The 21,814-nt window shown below is 39.7% G+C and overlaps 1 protein-coding gene across 4 annotated transcripts in view; it reads right to left on the reverse strand.

Annotated features, from left to right (window-relative positions):
• The window catches only part of VWA8 (von Willebrand factor A domain containing 8), a 383,005-nt gene that overhangs the window by 133,080 nt on the left and 228,111 nt on the right, over positions 1-21,814 (reverse strand). For all 4 annotated transcript variants that reach the window (XM_015098045.3, XM_042254643.2, XM_060394273.1 and 1 more), the window contains exons 30-35: positions 16,607-16,717; positions 15,635-15,699; positions 12,996-13,121; positions 11,381-11,490; positions 10,603-10,757; positions 3,802-3,997 (exon numbers count right to left, since the gene is read on the reverse strand). In XM_015098045.3, the coding sequence (XP_014953531.3) occupies positions 3,802-3,997; positions 10,603-10,757; positions 11,381-11,490; positions 12,996-13,121; positions 15,635-15,699; positions 16,607-16,717 (763 nt within the window). The remainder of the gene's footprint in view (positions 1-3,801; positions 3,998-10,602; positions 10,758-11,380; positions 11,491-12,995; positions 13,122-15,634; positions 15,700-16,606; positions 16,718-21,814) is intronic.

Here is a 21,814-nt window from a genome sequence, read left to right on the forward strand (position 1 = left end):
AACAGAATGGGAAAGACTAGAGATCTCTTCAAGAAAATTAGAGATACCAAGGGAACATTTCATGCAAAGATAGGCACAATATTAGAGATACCAAGGGAACATTTCATGCAAAGATAGGCACAATAAAGGACAGAAATGGTATGGACCTAACAGAAGCAGAAGATATTAAGAAGAGGTGGCAAGAATACACAGAAGAACTATTCAAAAAGATCTTCATGACCCAGATAACCACGATGGTGTGATCACTCACCTAGAGCCAGACATCCTGGAATGTGAAGTCAAGTGGGCCTTAGGAAGCATCACTACGAACAAAGCTAGTGGAGGTAATGGTATTCCAGTTGAGCTATTTCAAATCCTAAAAGATGATGCTGTGAAAGTACTGCACTCAATATGCCCACAAATTTGGAAACCTCAGCAGTGGCCATAGGACTGGAAAAGGTCAGTTTTCATTCCAATCCCAAAGAAAAGCAATGCCAAAGAATGTTCAGTTGCACTCATCTCACACGCTAGCAAAGTCATGCTCAAAATTCTCCAAGTCAGGCCTCAACAGTATGTGATGTTCAAGCTGGTTTTAGAAAAGGCAGAGGAACCAGAAATCAAATTGCCAAAATGCATTGGATCATCGAAAAAGCAACAGAGTTCCAGAAAAATGTTTACTTCTGCTTTATCGACTATGCCACAGTTTGATCACAACAAACTGTGGAAAATTCTTCAAGAGATGGAATACCAGACCACCTTACCTGCCTCCTGAGAAATCTGTATGCAGGTCAAGAAGCAAGAGTTAGAACTGGACATGGAACAATGGACTGCTTCCAAATTGGGAGGGGGAGTACAGTATATCAAGGCTGTATATTGTCACCCTGCTTATTTAACTTATACCCAGAGTACATGATTAGAAACACTGGGCTGGATGAAGTACAAGCTGGAATCAAGATTGCCGGGAGAAACATCAATAACCTCAGATACACAGATGACACCACCTTTATGGCAGAAAGCAAAAAAGAACTAAAGAGCCTCTTGATAAAAGTGAAAGAGGAGAGTGAAAAAGTTGGCTTAATACTCAAGATTCAGAAAACTAAGATCATGGCATCCGGTCCCATCACTTCATGGCAGATAGATGGGGAAACAATGGAAAGAGTGAGAGACTTTATTTTCTTGGGCTCCAAAATCACTGCAGATGGTGACTGCAGACATGAAATTAAAAGATGCTTCTTCCTTAGAAGAAAAGCTATGACCAACCTAGACAGCATATGGCAGAAAGTGAAGAAGAATTAAAGAGCCTCTTGATGAAAGTGAAAGAAGAGAGTGAAAAAGTTGGCTTAAAGCTCAACATTCAAAAAACTAAAATCATGGCATCCAGTCCCATCACTTCATGGGAAATAGATGGGAAACAGTGGAAACAGTGTCAGACTTTATTTTTTGGGGCTCCAAAATCACTGCAGATGGTGACTGCAACCATGAAATTAAGACACTTACTCCTTGGAAAGAAAGTTATGACCAACATAGACAGCATGTTAAAAAGCAGAGACATTACTTTGCCAACAAAGTTCCATCCAATCAAGGCTATGGTTTTTCCAGTGGTCATGTGTGGATGTGAGAGTTGGACTATAAAGAAAGCTGAGTGCCAAAGAATTGATGCTTTTGAACTATAGTGTTGGAGAAGACTCTTGAGAGTCCCTTGGACAGCAAGATCAAGCCAGTCCATCCTAAAGGAAATCAACCCTGAATATTCACTGGAAGGACTGATGCTGAAGCTGAAACTCCAGTACTTTGGCCACCTGATGCAAAGAACTGACTCATTTGAAAAGATCCTGATGCTGGGAAAGATTGAAGGCAGGAGAAGAAGGGGACAACAGAGGATGAGATGGTTGGATGGCATCACCGACTCAATGGACATGAGTTTGAGCAAGCTCCAGGAGTTGGTGATGGACAGGGAGGCCTGGTGTGCTGCAGTCCATGGGGTCGCAAGGAGTCAGACACGACTGAGCGACTGAACTGACTGAACTGAAACTGGACCTTAATAAGAACAAATGAGAACAATAAAATACTTTAAAAACAACACTTTGTTTGATGTGTGGGGAATGGGGGGGGGAGCAAGGGAAGAAGGAAGAGGGAATTTGGTCATTAAGCTACTGCAGTGTTACAGTGCAAAATGGTGGTGATATTGGATGTTGGCAACAGAACTGTAGATGAAGGGGCTGGATATCAGATCAGCTTACCTGGTGGCTCAGCCGGTAAAGAATCTGTCTGCAATGCGGGAGACCTGGGTTCAGTCCCTGGTTTGGGGAAATCCTCTGGAGAAGGGAAAGGCTACCCACTCCAGTGTTTAGGCCTGGAGAATTCCATGGACTGTATATAGTCCATGGGGTCAAAAGGGTCTGACACGACTGAGTGACTTTCACTTTCACTTTAAAGGTTGTATCAAAAAGAGATGGCAACTGATGATGGAATAAATGTGGAGGATGAGGGAGAAGTATCAGGGCTGATCCCCAGGTTTCTGGGTGATGAGCTGCACTGAACTTTGGTATAGAATTTCTTGTCATTCCCGTGGTGCTCTGTCATGCCTCTGCATTTTCGTGTGGACGTCTCTCTTTCAGGAACAACTGCTTCATTGATTCCCTCTCATTCATCTTTCAAGAATCAGCTCAGAATCACAAGCTTGGGTTGTAAGCCTCTCCTTTGTGTTTATAGATCACCTTGTGAATATTCCTATTGCCCTGAACAGCAATTGTCAGTGCATTAATAAAAAACATTCTAAGGAAACAGCAATTTATTTGGAAAGAACTAATTGTATCATTATCACAGAACCAGGACTTTTTGAACCCAGTAATAGATGGATTATCACAGCAGGCTTAGTGTTATACTTATGAAATTCACACTAATACAATGAATGTAAACACAGGACAGCATATTACTGCCACTAGGATGCAAATGGAAGTCAGCGGCTCGATGGTCAACCATATTCATGACTATCCTGCACAATGAAAGCCAGCGCCGTTCAGTGAGAACAGCTATAGCCTTGGGTTGCACGCTGGTGCAACTCTGGGCTCTGCTGTCCACCGACGGGGTGACCCTCAGCAAGTTATGTCACCTCTCTGTATCAGTTTCTCGGCATACAAATTTGAAAGTACAAAGAACAGGACTTTGAAGATCAAATGAATTTCTACAAGGGAAACTGACCAGTGCAGGAGCTGGCACATGTTATGCAGGAAGAAAGTAGGCTGACTTTGAGAGCACTGGGAAGTGAATAAGACTGGCCTTTAGTCACAGGAGTTTCACGCAAAAGTCAGGCCTTATACTCTATGCCTTGTGTGTGCGTGCTCAGACACTTCAGTCGTGTCTGACTCTTTTCACCCCTATGCTCTCTAGCCCGCCAGGCTCCTCTGTCCATGGGATTCTCCAGGCAATACTGAAGCTGGTTGCCATGCCCTCCTCCAGGCGATCTTCCAGACCCAGGGATCCAACCCGTGCCTCTCCTATCTCCTGCACTGGCAGATGCGCTCCTCACCACTAGCACCACCTTTCTACACCTTATGTTCTAATAACTTTTAAGTCTCTGTGAAAACATGGTCTAAGTAAGGCTACTGCATAGACTGCAGTGCCAATGAGTTCCAACAGCAGAGGGTACAGTCATGCGCTGTAACAAGTTCAGTGTAAACGTTCTGAGCACATTAAGCCTTTTAGCTACTAAACTCTTAGATTATTCTTTAGTATAGAAAGATAATGATAAATTAAATGTTCCTATCAAAACCAACCTACCTTTGACTAACGTGATAAATTAGGAATTGTTGAATCTCTTACCTTTAGGGTAGATGTCTTTTAGAGGGACTTCTCCTGGGGGCAAAATCCTGACTATCTGATTAGTATCCAAAAGAGTTACACAATTGCTCTGTTTTGCGGTTCCACTTTTCTTCTTTCCTCCATAGAAAGTTGTATCAGTGACTCTTGATTTACTCAAAGATGATGGCCTTCTCCAGGAATAAACTTCACTAGGTGACTAAAAGGACAAAGAGAGATTCAAGTACTGAAGTACTATAAACTACACTCACAACTTTTACAGCGCAGTCCTTTAAACAGATGCCAGTGGTAAACATATATTTCACAAACATAAGAAAATCAAATTATTCTTTAACCTTTCTTAATGCAGAAGATAGTTCCTTTATTGATAATCATAATTTTCAGACAAGTGTAATGTATACAACATATTTTTTATTTTGAAATGATTATAACTAAAACGAGGGAATATAAGAGTATAGTTGGGCTTCCCAGTGGCCTTAGTGGTAAAGAAGCTGCCTGCCAATGCAGGCAACATAAGAGACTTGGATTCTATCCATAGGTCAGGAAGATTACCAGGAAGAGGGCGTGACAACCCACCTCAGTATTCTTGCCTGGAGAATCCCAGGCAAGAGGAGCCTGGTGGTCTACAGTCCATGAGGTCGCAAAGAGTCAGACACGACTGAAGGGACTTAGCACACAGTTATCAGTTCAGTTCAGTTGTTTAGTTGCGACCCCATGGACTGCAGCACGCCAGGCTTTCCTGTCCATCACCAGCTCCTGGAGTTGCTTCAATTCATGTTCATTGAGTCAGTGATGCCATCCAACCATCTCATCCTCTGTCGTCCCCTGCTCTTCCTGCCTTCAATCTTTCCCAGCATCAGAGTCTTCTCCAGTGAGTCAGTTCTTCGCATCAGGTGGCCAAAGTATTGGAGTTTCAGCTTCAGCATCAGTATTTCCAATGAATATTTAGGACTGATTTCCTTGAGGATTGACTGGTTGGATCTCCTTGCAGTTGTCCAAGGGACTCTCAAGAGTCTTCTCCAACACCACAGTTCAAAAGCATCAGTTCTTCGGTGCTCAGCTTTCTTTATGGCCTAACTCTCACATCCATACATGACCACTGGAAAAACCATAGCCTTGACTAGATGGACCTTTGTTGGCAAAGGATGTCTCTGCTTTTTAATATGCTGTCTAGGTTGGTCACAACTTTTCTTCCAAGGACCAAGCGTCTTTTAATTTCATGTCTGCAGTCAACATCTGCAGTGATTTTGGAGCCCAGAAAACTAAAGTCTCTCACTGTTTCCATTGTTTCCCTATCTATTTGCCATGAAGTGATGGGACTGGATGCGATGATCTTAGTTTTTTGAATGTTGAGTATTAAGCCAACTTTTTCACTCTCCTCTTTCACTTTCATCACAAGGCTCTTTAGTTCTTTTTTGCTTTCTGCCATAAGGGTGGTGTCATCTGCGTATCTGAGGTTATTGATGTTTCTCCCAGCAATCTTGATTCCAGCTTGTGCTTTATCCAGCCCGGCATTTCTCATGATGTAATTCTGCATATAAGTTAAATAAGCAGGGTGACAATACTCGGCCTTGATGTACTTCTTTCCCAATTTGGAACCAGTCTGTTGTTCCATGTCCAGTTTTTACTCTTGTTTCTTGACCTGCATACAGATTTCTCAGGAGGCAGGTAAGGTGGTCTGGTATTCCCATCTCTTGCAGAATTTTCCAGTTTGTTGCGATCAAACTGTGGTATAGTCAATAAAGCAGAAGTAGATGTTTTCCTGGAACTCTGTCACTTTTTCAATGAACCAACAGATGTTGGCAATTTGATCTCTGATTCCTCTGCCTTTTCTAAAACCAGCTTGAACATCTGGAAGTTCACGGTTCACGTATTGCTGAAGCCTGGCTTGGATAATTTTGAGCATGACTTTGCTAGCGTGTGAGATGAGTGCAACTGTGTGGTAGTTTGAACATTCTTTGGGATTGCCTTTCTAGGGATTGGAATGAAAACTGACCTTTTCCCGTCCTGTGGCCACTGCTGAGTTTTCCAAATTTGCTGGCATATTGAGTGCAGCACTTTCACAGCATCATATTTGAGGATTTGAAATAGCTCAACTGCAATTCCATCACCTCCACTAGTTCGTAGCGATGCTTTCTAAGGAAGTCCCACTTGACTTCGTATTCCAGGATGTCTGGCTCTAGGTGAGTGATCACATCATCGTAGTTATCTGGGTCATGAAGATCTTTTTTGTATAGTTCTTCTGTGTATTCTTGCCACCTCTTAATATCTCCTGCTTCTACTAGGTCCATACCATTTCTGTCCTTTATTGTGCCCATCTTTCCATGAAATGTTCCCTTGGTATCTCTAATTTTCTTGAAGAGATCTCTAGTCTTTCCCATTCTATTGTTTTCCTCTATTTCTTTGGATTGATCACTGAGGAAGGCTTTCTTATCTCTCCTTGCTATTCTTTGAAACTCTGCATTCAGATGGTATCTCTTTCCTTTTCTCCTTTGTGTTTTGCTTCTCTTCTTTTCTGAGCTTTTTGTAAGGCCTCCTCAGATAGCCCTTTTGCCTTTTTGCATTTCTTTTTCTTGGGGATGGTCTTGATCACTGCCTCATGTACAATGTCCTGAACCTCCATCCATAGTTCTTCAGGCACTCTGTCAGATCTAATGTCTTGAATCTTTTTGTCACTATTTGTCACTTTGGCACAACAGTATAGTTAATTTAAATAACTACAAGTAAATAAATAACTATTTTAAATGGAAAATGCTGAGTGCATCTACTAACTGGCATAAGGAATAGTATTATCAGTATTTTTCAAGCCCCTTGGAGGCCCCCTTCCCAATCATGTCTCTTTCATCTCTCCTAGACATTAACTCTCCTGGAATTTTTTTATTATTTTTTTCTCTTGCTTTACTTAATTTTTTTCAAAATGTATCTATTCATTTGGCTTTGTCAGGTCTTACTGTCCCACTCAGGATCCTCTGCTGCAGTGAAAGGACGCTCAAGTTGTACACAGGCTCAAGAGCTCATGGGCTCAATAGCTCCGCGGCATGTGGGATCTTAATTCCCCGACCAAGGCTTGAACCCTCATCCACTACACTGCAAGGCGGATTCTTAATCACTGGACCACCAGGCAAGTCCCTCTTACTTTAGTTTAAGTTTTTTACCATATATTTATCCCTATCTACTCTAAAAGATATTCTCCTATGCATTTGCTAAACATTTTGAGGTTTTTCCTTTCACTTTTAATTCCTTAATGCCTAAGGAAATACTTTTGTAAGTGGGATGAGGCTGTGCTCCATGCTCATCCTTTTTTGCCCATGGAGAGTACCTGTCCAAATACCATTAGCCTTTGCCCACTGATGAGCACTGTATGGGAAATCAGTTCCATCTGTGTATGGATCCCTCTACGTCTAGGCTTTGCACTCTGGTCCACTGCGTATTTTCCTACCCCTATGGCCAACACTACTTAGTCACTGAGGTTTTATAATAAGCCTTGAAATTTAGCAGGGCAAGTGCCTCTGCCTTTTATTCTGGCTCTTCTCTGGAAAGGCCTTACTGTCTGCCCTTTCTCTTCCATAAAACTGTGAGAGTTGATTTGCACTGCATCCTTGTCAGTACTTGGTATATCCTGGCACTTAGTCCCTCAGCGATGTCTGACTCTTTGCGAACCCATAGACTGTAGCCCACCAGGCTCCTCTGTCCACAGACTCTCCAGGCAAGAATACTGGAGTGGGTTGCTATTTCCTTCTCCAGGGTATCTTCCCAACTCAGGGATCCAACTCGCATTTCCAGCGTCTCCTGCATCAGCAGGCGGATTCTTTATCACTGGCTTAGTGGGACTAATTAACCACTGAGTTAGTGGGACTTTCTTATACATAATACTTGGTACTTGGTATTGTGGGTATTAATTTTTTTTTTTAATTTTAGCTATTCTAATAGGCAGTAGGGTAGTAGTACTATCTTATCATGGTTTTAATTTGCATTTCCCTAATGACTAATGAACATCTTTTTATATACTCAATTACCATCCATTTATCCTCTGTAGTAAAGAGTCTGTTCAAGTCTTTTGCCCATTTAAAAAAATATATATTTACCTCCAATTTTATTTTTATATCTACTTAAATATATTGAAAACCATGAGTCCACTCAGATACATCCAGTTTCTAACCAACCACTACAGGATCCATTCTAGTTTTCTTTCCTGCTGCATCTGTAACTCCCTTCTCAAACAGTGAGAAACCTAGACTTCATTATCTTTAACATAGTTAGCTCCTATCTCCACCACTAACTTCCTCTTCCAGGCAAATGCCCCCCCCCACCCCCCCCCGCACTCTGCTTGTTCCTTATAGCCCGCACTGAGCTACATTCATGCATCAGTGAAGTCTTCGCCTTACTGGGCCCCCCGCATTCCACACCAGCCTGCCCCTTCATGGTGATGCCATCTTCATCCTGGCGGGACCTGATTCCCATCACCAGTTATCCCTCCCTCCCCCACTACGGATATCTTTTTCACCTGCTCAGGCTCTGACCTCTGACACCTCCCACAGGTCTTCCCTTTGCTCATTTTTTATACTAGATTATTTGTTTTGTCACTCTTGAGTTTTAAGAAATCTTTATGTATTTTGGATAACAGTCCTTTGTTGGATATGTGATTTGCCAATATTTTCTCCCAGCCTGTAGATCGTTTTTTAATTCTCCTCACAGTGTCTTTTTACAGAGTGGAAGCTTTTAATTTTGATGAAATTCAATTTATTAAAATCTTTAAATGGATCATGTCTAAGATGCTCAATGTTGAGTAGAAGTGGTGGTAATGGGTATCCTTGTCTTACTCTTGATGTTAAAAGGAATGCTTTTAACATTTCACTTTTAAGGATTCACTAAGACACTTGTTAAAGATTTTTGTGGCCATTTGGTAGTAGGATAAGAAAATTATAATAAGTTTACAATAACTCAGGTGCCTCTGATAATGCTGTAAAACGTTAATGAGAGACGACATACCCTTTTGCTGATAGTTTTATGAGGAATCAAATGAAAATCACATAAAGGCAGAAAGATTCTGTGGTATAAAAAGACATGAGTTTGAAGGCCAGTCATTCTTGAGCTCAAATCACAGCTTCCTTACTCAATATCTTTGTGGCCTGGGGGAATAGATCCTCTCTGTTTTTATTGTTTCATCTATAAAACCTTGTGGAATTGTCATAAAAATTAATGATCATGTATGAAAGGGTTTAGAATAGTGCAATGCCTGGCTTGTATTGGGGTCTCAAAAATATGACTGCTCTCATAAAAGGCTGAAAGGTTGTCTAACTGACTCTAATTCTTCGTTAAACAAAAATTCATGAACATCTCTTATACAGTGGGTACTAAATACAGGGAATAGAGCTTTTAATTTAACAAGGTCTCTAGCCTTCCCTGGTGGCTCAGAGGTTAAAGCGTCTGCCAGCAATGCAGGAGACTTGGGTTTGATCCCTGGGTCAGGAAGATCCCCTGGATGAGGAAATGGCAACCCACTCTAGTATTCTTGTCTGGAGAATGCCATGGATGGAGAAGCCTGGTGGGCTACAGTCTATGTGGTCACAAAGAGTCGGATATGACTGAGCGACTTAACTTTCTAGCCTATAATCTACAAAGGATTTCTAGAGGGTCAATACAAACATTACCTTATACTCAGCTTTCTTACCTTTTTACAGTGACATTATATTTCTATGTCAATTTCTTCAATCAAAAGATCGATTTTTTAAAATAGTTCCACCTTCAGAAAAGCAGATCCAGTATTTTCTCTACTGACCCCAGCAAGCATTTGTAGCAAGCATATTAAACACAGCTCTTCATTTAATCAAGCCTGCTGTATTCCAGCAACATGTTTCATTTTCAGTTATATAATCCACAGCAAATGTTTTTTGCTTGATAATTAGGCAGACATATGGCAAAGTCCTAAGTCACATATTATCCACTGGGTTTTGGATTTCAAAAGTCTTAAACCCTGAAGTACTCATCATTCATTAATCACATTAAAATTTTGAGATATGCGAGACTGGTGTACTATTAAGCAGAGCCAATATTTTATCTTTAAGTGATTCTATCACTCTGCCTAAAAGCTACAAAGAAAATTATGAAAATTAAATATTTAATCAAACACACAGAGCTACATCTAAGGTTATTAGATGGTAACTTGGACTGAAATAACCTTTCTATTTTATCTTCTCACATTTCCTCAGGGGAAGATGGTGCCTGTTTTACTTGAAGTCGACTACAAACAGCCCCTTCTTTACAGATAATAGTAAATAATAGCAGAAGGATCCATTGAAAAGCAAATTAAATTGAGACTACCAGCATTACAGTATAAGCTGGATGCTGCAAAGATATAAGTCAGAGCAAAACTCAGAGGAAAGTGAATGGTATTCATGAGTGTTGAAAAATTTCATCTACAGTAATGAGGTTCAACATATTTCCCCTTAAAAGTTCTAGAAGAAATGTTATCTCGTTAGTCTCAAATTGTCCCTCTTGACAGGATATAAAGTGACTGTCAGTAGGTTACGTATATATCTGCCCCATGAACTCTCATGTATGAAGAATATTAGTTTTCCTTTACTAAATTATATAGTTGCATTGCACTTGAAATGTTAACTTTTAAAAAGCAATGAACCCATACAGAATGCATTTTTAAATGACTAGTCTCGAAAATGAATGTCGATCTGAAATGTTTACCAAAAAATCATTACACTTGTAATTACCCTCAAATAGGTTTATAAAGCTTAGGCCAAAGTGAGGGGAAGAAATAGTTATTCAATAATTTAAAAAATTTAAGCTTACCATGAGATCTGGGAAACCAACAACAATTGTAGCATAACTATTCTTATCTGAGAGAATTCGGTTTGGAGAGGCAATCTTTTGTCCCACAGCTAAACTCAGATTTTCAGATGACAGTTGATCACTTGAAATTGTATGAGGTATGCTGCGGTCTGTTTCTGAAAAGTATCAGAGAAACATTAAACACCATATGCCCCTAAACTGCTCCAGGAATTAATTTTTGCAAGATTTCATTCTCACCAACTCAAACAGAAAAGCATAAATTAAAAAAGGGAAAATGCTTTCAATTACACTCATGGCTTTTTGTCTGAGAAGACTCAGTTTTCACATCTTGGTATCTTCTCATTGACGGAATTCAAATTTTTGTTAGCAATCAAGATTAATATTAACAGTACTGCAGAAAGAGGTAAAACTGACCTGGTTGGTTAGCAATGGTATATTTTAGATTTTTTTTTTTCCTTAAGTACTTTTCACACCACCCCCAAAATCTGTGATGAATAAAGTAGAAATTCTGATGTTCTGTGTTAAAAAAAAATGATGCAGTCCTAAAATAGACTTGGAACCTACATATATATAAACATTCTGACTTGTCAAAAATATGCAAAGACAGAACTTAAAAGATGATGGATTCTTCTTTACTGTTTCTAGGGCAGTGACTAAGTTTTCTCTTCTGTATAAAGTTAACATATGCTGATATGATTGTATTTAAACGGTCCTAGAGGAGTGTATGCAATCAAGCAGGCACCTGCACAGCCACATACACACAGAGCACAGTATTTACCTTGCATGACTCCAAACCCTGGGCTAGGAAGCTCCTCTCTCAACACATACAACTGGCAAACCCCGCTGTCCTTAGATTCTATGTGTGCAGGTGTAGTTAAAAGATACTTCCTGTAAACAAACAAAACACCTAAGTGAATGAACAGTCTTTCCTTTTCTCATAACTGTGAGACCAGACTAGGAAAACTCAGAATTTTTCCCTCCCAGGGCCTCTTTTTCATACTGTGAGTATAATTTGCAGTTTCAGAGTTTTATCAAGCATTTAAAAAATAACTTCTTAATGCTGTATAAAGTTGTTGCTGTTGCTCAGTGGCTAAGTCTTGTCCGACTCTTTGTGACCCCACGGACTGAAGAACGCCAGGCTCCTCTGTCCTCCACTACCTCCTGAAGTTTGCTCAGATTCATGTCCCCTGAGTCGGTGATGCTATCTGTCCATCTCATCCACTGTTGCCCATTCTGCTTTTGCCTGTATAAAGAGGAGTGCATAATAACAATGCAGTCATAAATGTGAACTGAAAACCTAACGCTTCCTATAAGAGGACAGGCTAGCAAAAGAAAAAGAAAATTAAGAAACCAACTCGAAAGAGACACTCCATACCATCATGGAGCCTGCTATTAATATGACTTATCAGCCAGTAAGAGGGAACCCAGCCTCCAATTTGTGACTAGGTACCGGCTTCTCTGGTGGCTCAGCAGTAACCATCTGCCTGCAATGCAGGAGACGAGGATTTAAGCCCTGGGACAGGAAGATCCCTTGGAGAAGGAAATGGCAACCCACTCCAGCATTCTTGCCTGGGAAATCCCATGGAAAGAGGAGCCTGGCAAGATACAGTCCTTAGGGTCACAAAGAGTTGGACACGACTTAGCTGACTAAACAACAAGGGACAGAAGCCCTCACTGCTACAATTCCCTTGCTTTATTTATTCATATAATTGCCAAAATAGGGACATATAAATAGCCAGGAATCTTTTGCATCAGGACACTTCTGCTTGTCAGCAGAGGAGCAGAAAGTCTGCATGGAGCCAGGAGAAGTGATGCATGAGGGAGCAGACTCAAGACTTACTGCGCACCCTAGTTACGCCAAGTGCACAGAAAGTCCTGTCATCAAGAAGTGTACAGTCTCCAATGGAGGAGGCCACACAAAACATAAAGATAACCAAGTAGGAGCAGGCAAGAGGAAGCGAAGAAGAAACTTCTTAGGGGTGTAATCTGCGAAGTTCCGAAAATCAACGGCACTTGAATGGAGACTGTGTGGCTCTTTGAAGAAAAGATGATTGGAAAATCTATTTTGAAGTACTGGCAAGAATACAGAGAATACAGTGAAATGCTCAATGAGCTAATAGGAAAAAGCCCAAAGAAAGATGGATAAATATAAAATATTGTAAAAGTCATTATGCTTTTACTGTTAATTTCAAGGTCATCATCTGAAACAAACTTTTATAATTAAACTATGAAGCGACCTTTAAGTGACATTTAAAATTTTCCCTCCCCTCTTCTTCAAAGTTTCACCTGCCAAATGCAGAAATGTTAAAACACAGACACAGGAAGATAGAGCTATATATAAGGATGCTGGAAAACTGAGCACACTCCATGAGGTACCGTGGAGCTCTACTCACTGATTTGTTTTACTCTCCACTAGAAGCCATTTGTCTTCTGCTACAAGAAAAACCGTCTGGAGGTTGATGGGAAGCGAGATGGTGTGAGTTCGCCCTTCTAGAACATCCAGCACAGCCAGGGTGTTCCTGAAAAAAAGAAAAGAAAAAGAAAACTCTGTGAAAGGAAAAGGTGAGGATATTGGTTGAGTAACCATAGCATAATCATGATATATTGGGTGTCCCTGGTGGCTCAGATGGTAAGGAATCTGTCTGCAGTGCAGGAGACCTGGGTTCGATTCCTGGGTTGGGAAACATGATATATTACCAAACCCTAAAAACAATATTTTTAAGACTGATGATAACACAGAAAAATGTTAATTGAGAAAATAGAGATATAAAACACTAAACTATGTAAAGGCTTGCATAAGATCTAAAAATGGGAAGTGACAGCCACTATGCTAGCAGTGATTGTGTATGTAATTATGAGCACTGTTTTTTTATGTGTGTTTTTCAATGTTCTGCAATGTGGGATAAGGTACTTCTAGAATAAAACAATACTAATTTGGTTACATGAGTTTCCAATAAGCCAGAGCAAAGCACCTGGCTGCCAATGCAGGAGACACAGAGACTCAGGTTCGATCCCTGGGTCAGGAAGGTCGCCTGGAGAAAGGAATGGCAACCTACTCCAGTATTCTTTCCTGGGAAACCCCATGGACAGAGGAGCCTGGTGGGTTACGGTCCACAGGGTCGCACAAGGTCAGACACGACTGAAGCAACTTCAGTTCAGTTCAGTTCAGTTGCTCAGTTGTGTCCAACTCTTTGCGACCCCATGAATCGTAGCACACCAGGCCTCCATGTCCATTACCAACTCCCAGAGTTTGCTCAAACTCATGTCCATCGACTCGGTGATGCCATCCAGCCATATCATCCTCTGTCATCCCCTTCTCCTCCTGCCCTCAATCCCTCCCAGCATCAGAGTCTTTTCCAGTGAGTCAGCTCTTTGCATCAGGTGGCCAAAGTATCAGAGTTTCAGCTTCAACATCAGTCCTTCCAATGAACACCCAGGACTGATCTCCTTCAGAATGGACTGGTTGGATCTCCTTGCAGTCCAAGGGTCTCTCAGGAGTCTTCTCCAACACCACAGTTCAAAAGCATCAATTCTTCAGTGCTCAGCTTTCTTCACAGTCCAACTCTCACATCCATACATGACTATTGGAAAAACCATAGCCTTGACTAGATGGACCTTTGTTGGCAAAGTAATGTCTCTGCTTTTGAATACGCTATCCAGGTTGGTCATAACTTTCCTTCCAAGGAGTAAGTGTCTTTTAATTTCATGTCTGCAGTCACCATCTGCAGTGATTCTGGAGCCCCCCCAAATAAAATCTGACACTGTTTACACTGTTTCCCCATCTATTTCCCATGAAGTGATGGGACCGTATGCCATCATCTGTTTTCTGAATGTTGAGCTTTAAGCCAACTTTTTCACTCTCCTCTTTCACTTTTATCAAGAGGCTTTTTAGTTCCTCTTCACTTTCTGCCATAAGGGTGGTGTCATCTGCATATCTGAGGTTATTGATATTTCTCCCGGCAATCTTGGTTCCAGCTTGTGCTTCTTCCAGCCCAGTGTTTCTCATGATGTACTCTGCATATAAGTTAAATAAGCAGGGTGACAATATACAGCCTTGATGGACCCTTTTTCCGATTTGGAACCAGTCTGTTGTTCCATGTCTAGTTCTAACTGTTGCTTCCTGACCTGCATATAGGTTTCTCAAGAGGCAGGTTAGGTGGTCTGGTATTCCCATCTCTTTCAGAATTTTCCACAGTTTATTGTGATCCACATAGTCAAAGGCTTTGGCATAGTCAATAAAGCAGAAATAGGTGTTTTTCTGGAACTCTCTTGCTTTTCCCATGATCCAGTGGATGTTGGCAATTTGATCTCTGGTTCCTCTGCCTTTTCTAAAACCAGCTTGAACATCTGCAAGTTCACGGTTCACGTATTGCTGAAGCCTGGCTTGGAGAATTACTTTCCTAGTGTGTGAGATGAGTGCAATTGTGTGGTAGTTTGAGCATTCTTTGGCATTGCCTTTCTTTGGAATTGGAATGAAAACTGACCTTTTCCAGTCCTGTGGCCACTGCTGAATTTTCCAAATTTGCTGGCATATTGAGTGCAGCACTTTCACAGCATCATCTTTTAGGATTTGAAATAGCTCACCTGGAATTTCATTACCTCCACTAGCTTTGTTCGTAGTGATTCTTCCTAAGGCCCACTTGACTTCATATTCCAGGATGTCTGGCTCTAGGTGAGTGATCACACCATCGTGATTAACTGGGTTGTGAAGCTCTTTTTTTGTACAGTTCTTCTGTGTGTTCTTGCCACCTCTTCTTAATATCTTCTGCTTCTGTTAGGTCCATACCATTTCTGTCCTTTATTGAGCTCATCTTTGCATGAAATGTTCTCTTGGGATCTCTAATTTTCTTGAGATCTCTAGTCTTTCCCATTCTATTGTTTTCCTCTATTTCTTTGGATTGATCACTGAGGAAGGCTTTCTTATCTCTCCTTGCTATTCTTTGGAACTCTTAGCACACAGTAAAATTAAAGGAGGAAAGAGAATGGACAGAAGAAGAATCCCAGTTTAAACCCTCTACAGAAAAAAACTCACCCTTTTTCTTTGTAGAACACTAGCCAGTTTTTGTGTGAAAACTCTTTACACATTTTGTAAGTTTCCTAAAGACAAGAAAAAACAAAATATTCACATTAACTGTGTTGGATGCAGTCACGTCTCTTCAGCTGCTTTTCCTTAAATAAAGTTGTTCAATATGTAAAACATATAATTCTCTGAGAAGCTACCCCTCTTCATCTGTTCCAAGACTCTTACGGTAACATGCATTAAAATATATTTTAAAATTCACTGTGAACTATGTACTAAAACATTTTTAGGATAATATTTAAAAAAATAATGCCAAATGCTGGTTAGAAATAAACATGCTATCTGGTGATTAACTGTGATGTTTGCACCATAGCATGAATACATAGGAAATACTTTGTTTCTTCGATTTGGATCTATTTATGACATTTAAAATCTCTCTTTTTATCATGGCATTTTAAGACCTATAAGCATGCTATGTTGTCCAGGGCAGAGGGTAAGTCTTGTTTTATATCCATTACCTTTTTCTGAATGGCAGAATAGACTCCCTGGGGTTGGCCAAAATGTTTAATTACTAGTTTATTAAGCTAAAATATTTATTTATCTTGTAAATACAACCAGACGTTGCACTCATAGGTTCATTACATAAATCCAAAACATAAACACAGAACTGGAAAGCAGGTTAAAGTGTCTGCATGATTAGGGATTTGTTATGAATATCACACTCAAATGGCTCATGATGTCCTATGACTATTCATTCAAATGTTCCTGTGATGGATCCAAAGAGAACACTGATACTTACTTATACGTGTATCTATGTCTACCTACTTGTATCATATTTAAATTCACAAGTGCCTAATAAGAGAATTCTTTTGTGCATTATAGCAAGCAAAAGGTGCCGCAAGGGAGGGGCAGGCATGCATGTTTACAGTGAGAAAGCTACAGAAAATCCTTGGCAGTTTACTGGGCAGGCTGGGTATTCCTTACAGCTTCCTCCTTGTTCCACCAGGAAGTTTTCTTCATTGTAAATTCTTCTGAAGGTAGGATGAGACGGTGAAGGGCTTGGCTAGCAGGATCCAGCAACAGGATGACATTGCTCTGGAAATAAAGAGAATAGCTTTTTTTTTTTTTTTAAAGCAGCAGTCTCTTGGCAGCCTGGAAATACAGGGTATTTAGTGATAAATAAACCAAAGGTAAGATGACAATACTGAAATATTTAAACGACTCCATAAAAACACTAAGTGATTTTCCACAGTTCAGAATTTAAAGACTTCCATGGTTTAATGAGGATATTTTTAATTATGTAAGGCAGACTTTCTTCTTTGATGATTTTATCTTAAAACCATCCCCTTGTAAATATAGGCTAGGTTTAACCATGACTCTGCTTTTAGTTATGTATTAAGGAGGAGATTAAGACATTTAATCATTTTTAAAAGTCTGTTTACTTTTATCAAAATTACACTTAAAGAATGTGCAGTTAAACCAACACAACATTGTGAAGCAATTATCTTCCAATTAAGAAGTTTTTAAGTGATTTACAAAAAAAAAAAGCATGTTGAAAAACTCTTTTACACTATGCATTCGATTGTCTGATGATGAGAGGGGCTATGCTATTAGTTGTGTGGCCTGAGGAATCATGGTGCTGGAGAAGACTCTTGAGAGTCCTTTGGACAGCAAGGAGAACAAACTAGTCAATCCTAAAGGAAATCAACCTTGAATATTTTTTGGAAGGACTGATATTGAAGCTGAAGCTCCAATACTTTGGCTACCTGATGCGAAGTCTCATTGGAAAAGACCCTGATGCTGGGAAAGATTGAAGTCAGGAGGAGACGGGGACAGTGGAGGATGAGATGGCTGGATGGATCATCGACTCAATGGACATGAGTCTGAGCAAACTCGGGGAGACAGTGAAGGACCGGGAAGCCTGATGTGCTGCAGTCCATGGGATCATAAAGAGTCAGACACAACTTAGCAACTGAACACCACCACACTGTGCATAACTGAATCTTATTTGTTCTTTTCACAAATGCAGGTTTAACTCAGAAAATATGTACATGATATAAAGATGGATTAGCAAGAAAATATCAAGGACCCCAAGAACCAAGCTGGGAATGAGTATTTCTTCATCTCGTCATTCACTGAGCTTGGGAACTCCTGCTGTGATAACACACTGACAAGAGATCGCTCCAGCAGCATTCATCACAGTTATGCAAATGAAGTAATAATCTCTCAGAAATAAGGAAGTTTTTCAAGAAAAAAAAAACTAAAAAAAAATTAACCTTAGACATTAAAACAAGTGAATAGAAACACATGAAATAAGAACTTAAAATTTACAAAGCCAGAAAAGGTTGAATATTTTAAAGCAATGTAAAGAAGTTGGGTTTTCAGTTAAAATTTAAAGACATCTGAAGGTTAGACTAACAGGTTTACAAAAAGGCACCAGCAAATTGTTTGTCAAGCTTCATTGTTAAGTAATTGTCTTTTTTCTCTCTCTTATTTTGGTTCATTTTGTTTTGTCTTATTAAAATCTGGGGCTCCTTCAGTTATCCTAACCCTCATGAACTTTTCATTTAAAGAACTTTCTTTGGGGAAAATAAAATCACAAAGCATCCAGAGAATTACTATATATTTTGTAAAATATAAACAAAATATGAAAAGTCTGCTTATTTCTTTCATAACATTTATTTGTTGTTGTTGTTCAATCATTATGTCTGACTTTTGCAACCCCATGGACTGGAGCACACCAGGCTTTCCTGTCCTCTGCTATCTCTGGGAGTTTCCCCAAACTCGTGTCCATTGAGTCAGTGATGCCATCCAACTTATATTTAAAGAAGAAAGAAGAATACAAGGATGAATAATCATTACCTTTGCCCTTTATCACATAATCTAATTACAGAGGAAATAAAAGGAAATGTAAATAACGATTCACTTGCAAAATCTGAGACCTCATAGTGTGGTTTCAATTTATTTTACTAGTGAATTTTACTGAAGTGCTCAAGAATTAAAGTAGTAGTTATACTGAAGTTTCCTTTATTCCATCTACTTCAAATATTGGCTATATTAAAAAAATTCTAAGCAAGCTGACACAGCTTAAAGTTTTCCTTATAAAGACAACTTGGAATGCATCATTCTGTATAATGCAATTCTCCATTACAGATGTGTGTTACCATGGAACTCTGCTCAATGTTACATGGTACCCTGGATGGGAGAGGGGTTTGGGGGAGAAAGGATACATGTGTATGCGTGGCTGAGTCCCTTCACTGTTCACCTGAAACCATCACAACATTGTTTGTTAATCAACTATATCCTAATACAAAATAAAAAGCTTATTTTTTTTAAAAGAATGTACATTAGTAATATTCTTTTTTAAAATCAATATATCATATAAGAAGCACCATTCCTGGCATTTGAAAGTTTGAATATGATAAAAATCTCAAGGAAAATCCTTAAAGTTTTCCTTAAGAAGTTGTACTAATAAGTTAAAATTTTTTAGTCTCTATTCTAGATTAAATCTTTTTTTGAGTTAGTATTTTTTAAAGAAGAAAATCTCTCTTATGATAAATATGTACAACATTAGCACAAATCACTAGCACTTAAGCAATTTGGATAATATTAACTTTTATAAGCAACAGAAGGTCCTAAAAATAATGTTTGATCCCAAATATGATTAAGTAGAAGAATAACTAGATGATTAAACAGATACGGTTACGCACAAAAATGAGTACAGTTTTGCATTTTTCTTCCTTTTTAGGGTCTAGTACTTCCGAAGTGAACTGAAAAACTAGATCTTTCCAAGTAACAGAAAACATATCTTTATATGTGTATGTATACATACATGTGTTTCCAGCCACCTCTGTATTTAGAATTGAGCAACTGAAGCAGCATGAAGGAGTCCTGCTGCTCCATCCTTTCAGATGTTAATGGTTTCCTTCTGTAAATGACTAATGATATATTCTGTCTGAGTTTAAAAATAGAATTTTGCGTCACACATGAGTACATGTAACTGTGGTTTTGGCACTCCTTCCAGGGGGGCAGGGAGGAGAAGCGAGTGAGCAATTTTATTGTTTGTATTTGACTGGGAGAAAAGTAACCTCTGGATGACCTCCATGTCCTAAAGTCTGAAATTCTAAACTCTGTACAGATGTAATAAGTAATCTCATGGTGGGGTGGGGTAGGGGGGAGGGAGGAGGCTTTATTTTTAGGCACGGCAAAGTTTCCCTGTCCTCACTTAAGAGTTTATTTTAGCAAGGAATTTTTGAACAACTTAAACTAACCAGCGAAATGCATCTGTTGCCAAGCTCGATAAAGACAAGGAACAGATGAATTAATGGAAGTACTTCTTTACAATATTTCAGCCCCCTTTTCGGCTAGGGCAGAATGGGGGAGAAGGAACTGACGGCAGCACACTCATTTTTTCATTAGATTAGAATTATTTATCATTTGTAAATTTTACAGTTACATGCTGTTGATTTGGAATTAAGGAGGGCTTCTGAACTGAACTGAACTGAACTGAATACTCTAGTGGGGACATAATATAAAACAGAGGACAGGTAGAAATCCTGGTAAGCCATGCGAGTCTGCTCAGGGCATTGAGGTAACCCGGAGAATCGCTGAAACCAGTCAACGGGGAAAGCCAGGTAGCCTGCAAGAATGCCAGGAGGGGAACTGTGGGTTTATACAAAAAACACACTGTCTTTGATGAAAGTCATTATACATGAGCAGGAAACTGATGCACAATGTTGCCAAATAATTGGATCTTTTGAGAAGACAAACTACTTCCTGAGGACCTGAAAATCTCATACTTTTAGAATTGGTATCTGTAAATTTGACAGTTTGCCTGACAGTTGAAAATATGGCAAGATTTTTTGAAAAAATACTCCAAAATCAGATTTCTATTTAAATTTGATTGGCTCACTTAATCAAAAATCACCAAGATATCATGTGCTTTATATGAGAGTTTCCTCTGGCTGTAGAAATCAATTCAATGGCATTGATATTTTGCTGGAACTCTACAAAGTAAAACCCTTTCCAATGGGATGGACACAAGCTTTTCTAAGCAAGTGCTGGACATTTGTATATTCTGCTTCTAGGAGAAAGCAAAGTGAAAAAAAATCGTGAAAACCAGAAAAAAAACTGATTAACTCAGAATTTATGATAATTGTTGAGTCCTGCCCCAAGGCCACACGTGCAAGACCTTGCACCAAGGCCACAGAAGCAGAGCCCAGAACCAAGGACACCTCCGAAGCTGACTGAGCCCCTTTGTAACTGTTGCTAAAAGCTCCTGTCACCACTGACAAGCTTCCTGACTCCCAATAAGGCAAAGATGCCCACTCCAGTAAGCACCCTATAGCGCCCCAAGCAATCAGCTATGGCCAATGGTCCAGGAGGAATTTTCTTTGTCCTGAGGCTATAAAAACTGGTTGTTAACCCACGAAAACTGACTCTCTCTGGTCTGTCAGGAGGCCAGCCCCCTGCGCTCGCAGCACCCACATTACGTCTGCTTGTTGTCCTTAACAAACTCACTCCTTCTGAAGTGCTCTGTGTCTGGAAATTCTCCTCCAGCCTGTGCTTGGACTGCCTCAACAGTAATTACTTAGGCAAAGCCTAAAGCTGAAGGTGACTTACTTAACTTGGTGAAACACTGATATGTTACTCAAGATATATATATATATTTTTATTCTTGATTAGAAACAGCCTAAAAGCACTGTTCTGGGTAATGCTTTATAGTACCTTAAAATACTTAACGAGTAAAAACATTGCACTTTTTCAATATTTTCCTATGATGAATAACTTTAAAAAATTTTCAGACTACTTGCCCCCACCTTTCTGCAGTGAGTGGACAAAACTAATTTAATTCTGGGGGAGTCAATCCAATTTGGCTTGAACTTCTGTTCTACTATGTGTTTACTGGGCAAGTTATTTAAACTCCGTGAGCCTCAGTTTCCTCACGTGTAAATATTGCTAAAACTACGCCACTGAGCCTAGGGAAGAATAACGTGGAATAGCGTATGTGGTCTTTTCCTTGACACGTTGTCAGCATTTAATCATTGATCTTCCTCCCTGAGATGGTCATCACTTGGCTTCTGAAATGCCACACCCTGGTCTGTTCATCTCTACCACTGGATGCTCATCTTCAGTTCCCCTTAGTCGATTGATTCTTCCTTCTTTCCCCGATTTCTTCATATTTCATTGTTC

The sequence above is a fragment of the Ovis aries genome, chromosome 10 (genome assembly GCF_016772045.2).
Source record: "Ovis aries strain OAR_USU_Benz2616 breed Rambouillet chromosome 10, ARS-UI_Ramb_v3.0, whole genome shotgun sequence".
Taxonomy (NCBI): Eukaryota; Metazoa; Chordata; class Mammalia; order Artiodactyla; family Bovidae; genus Ovis; species Ovis aries.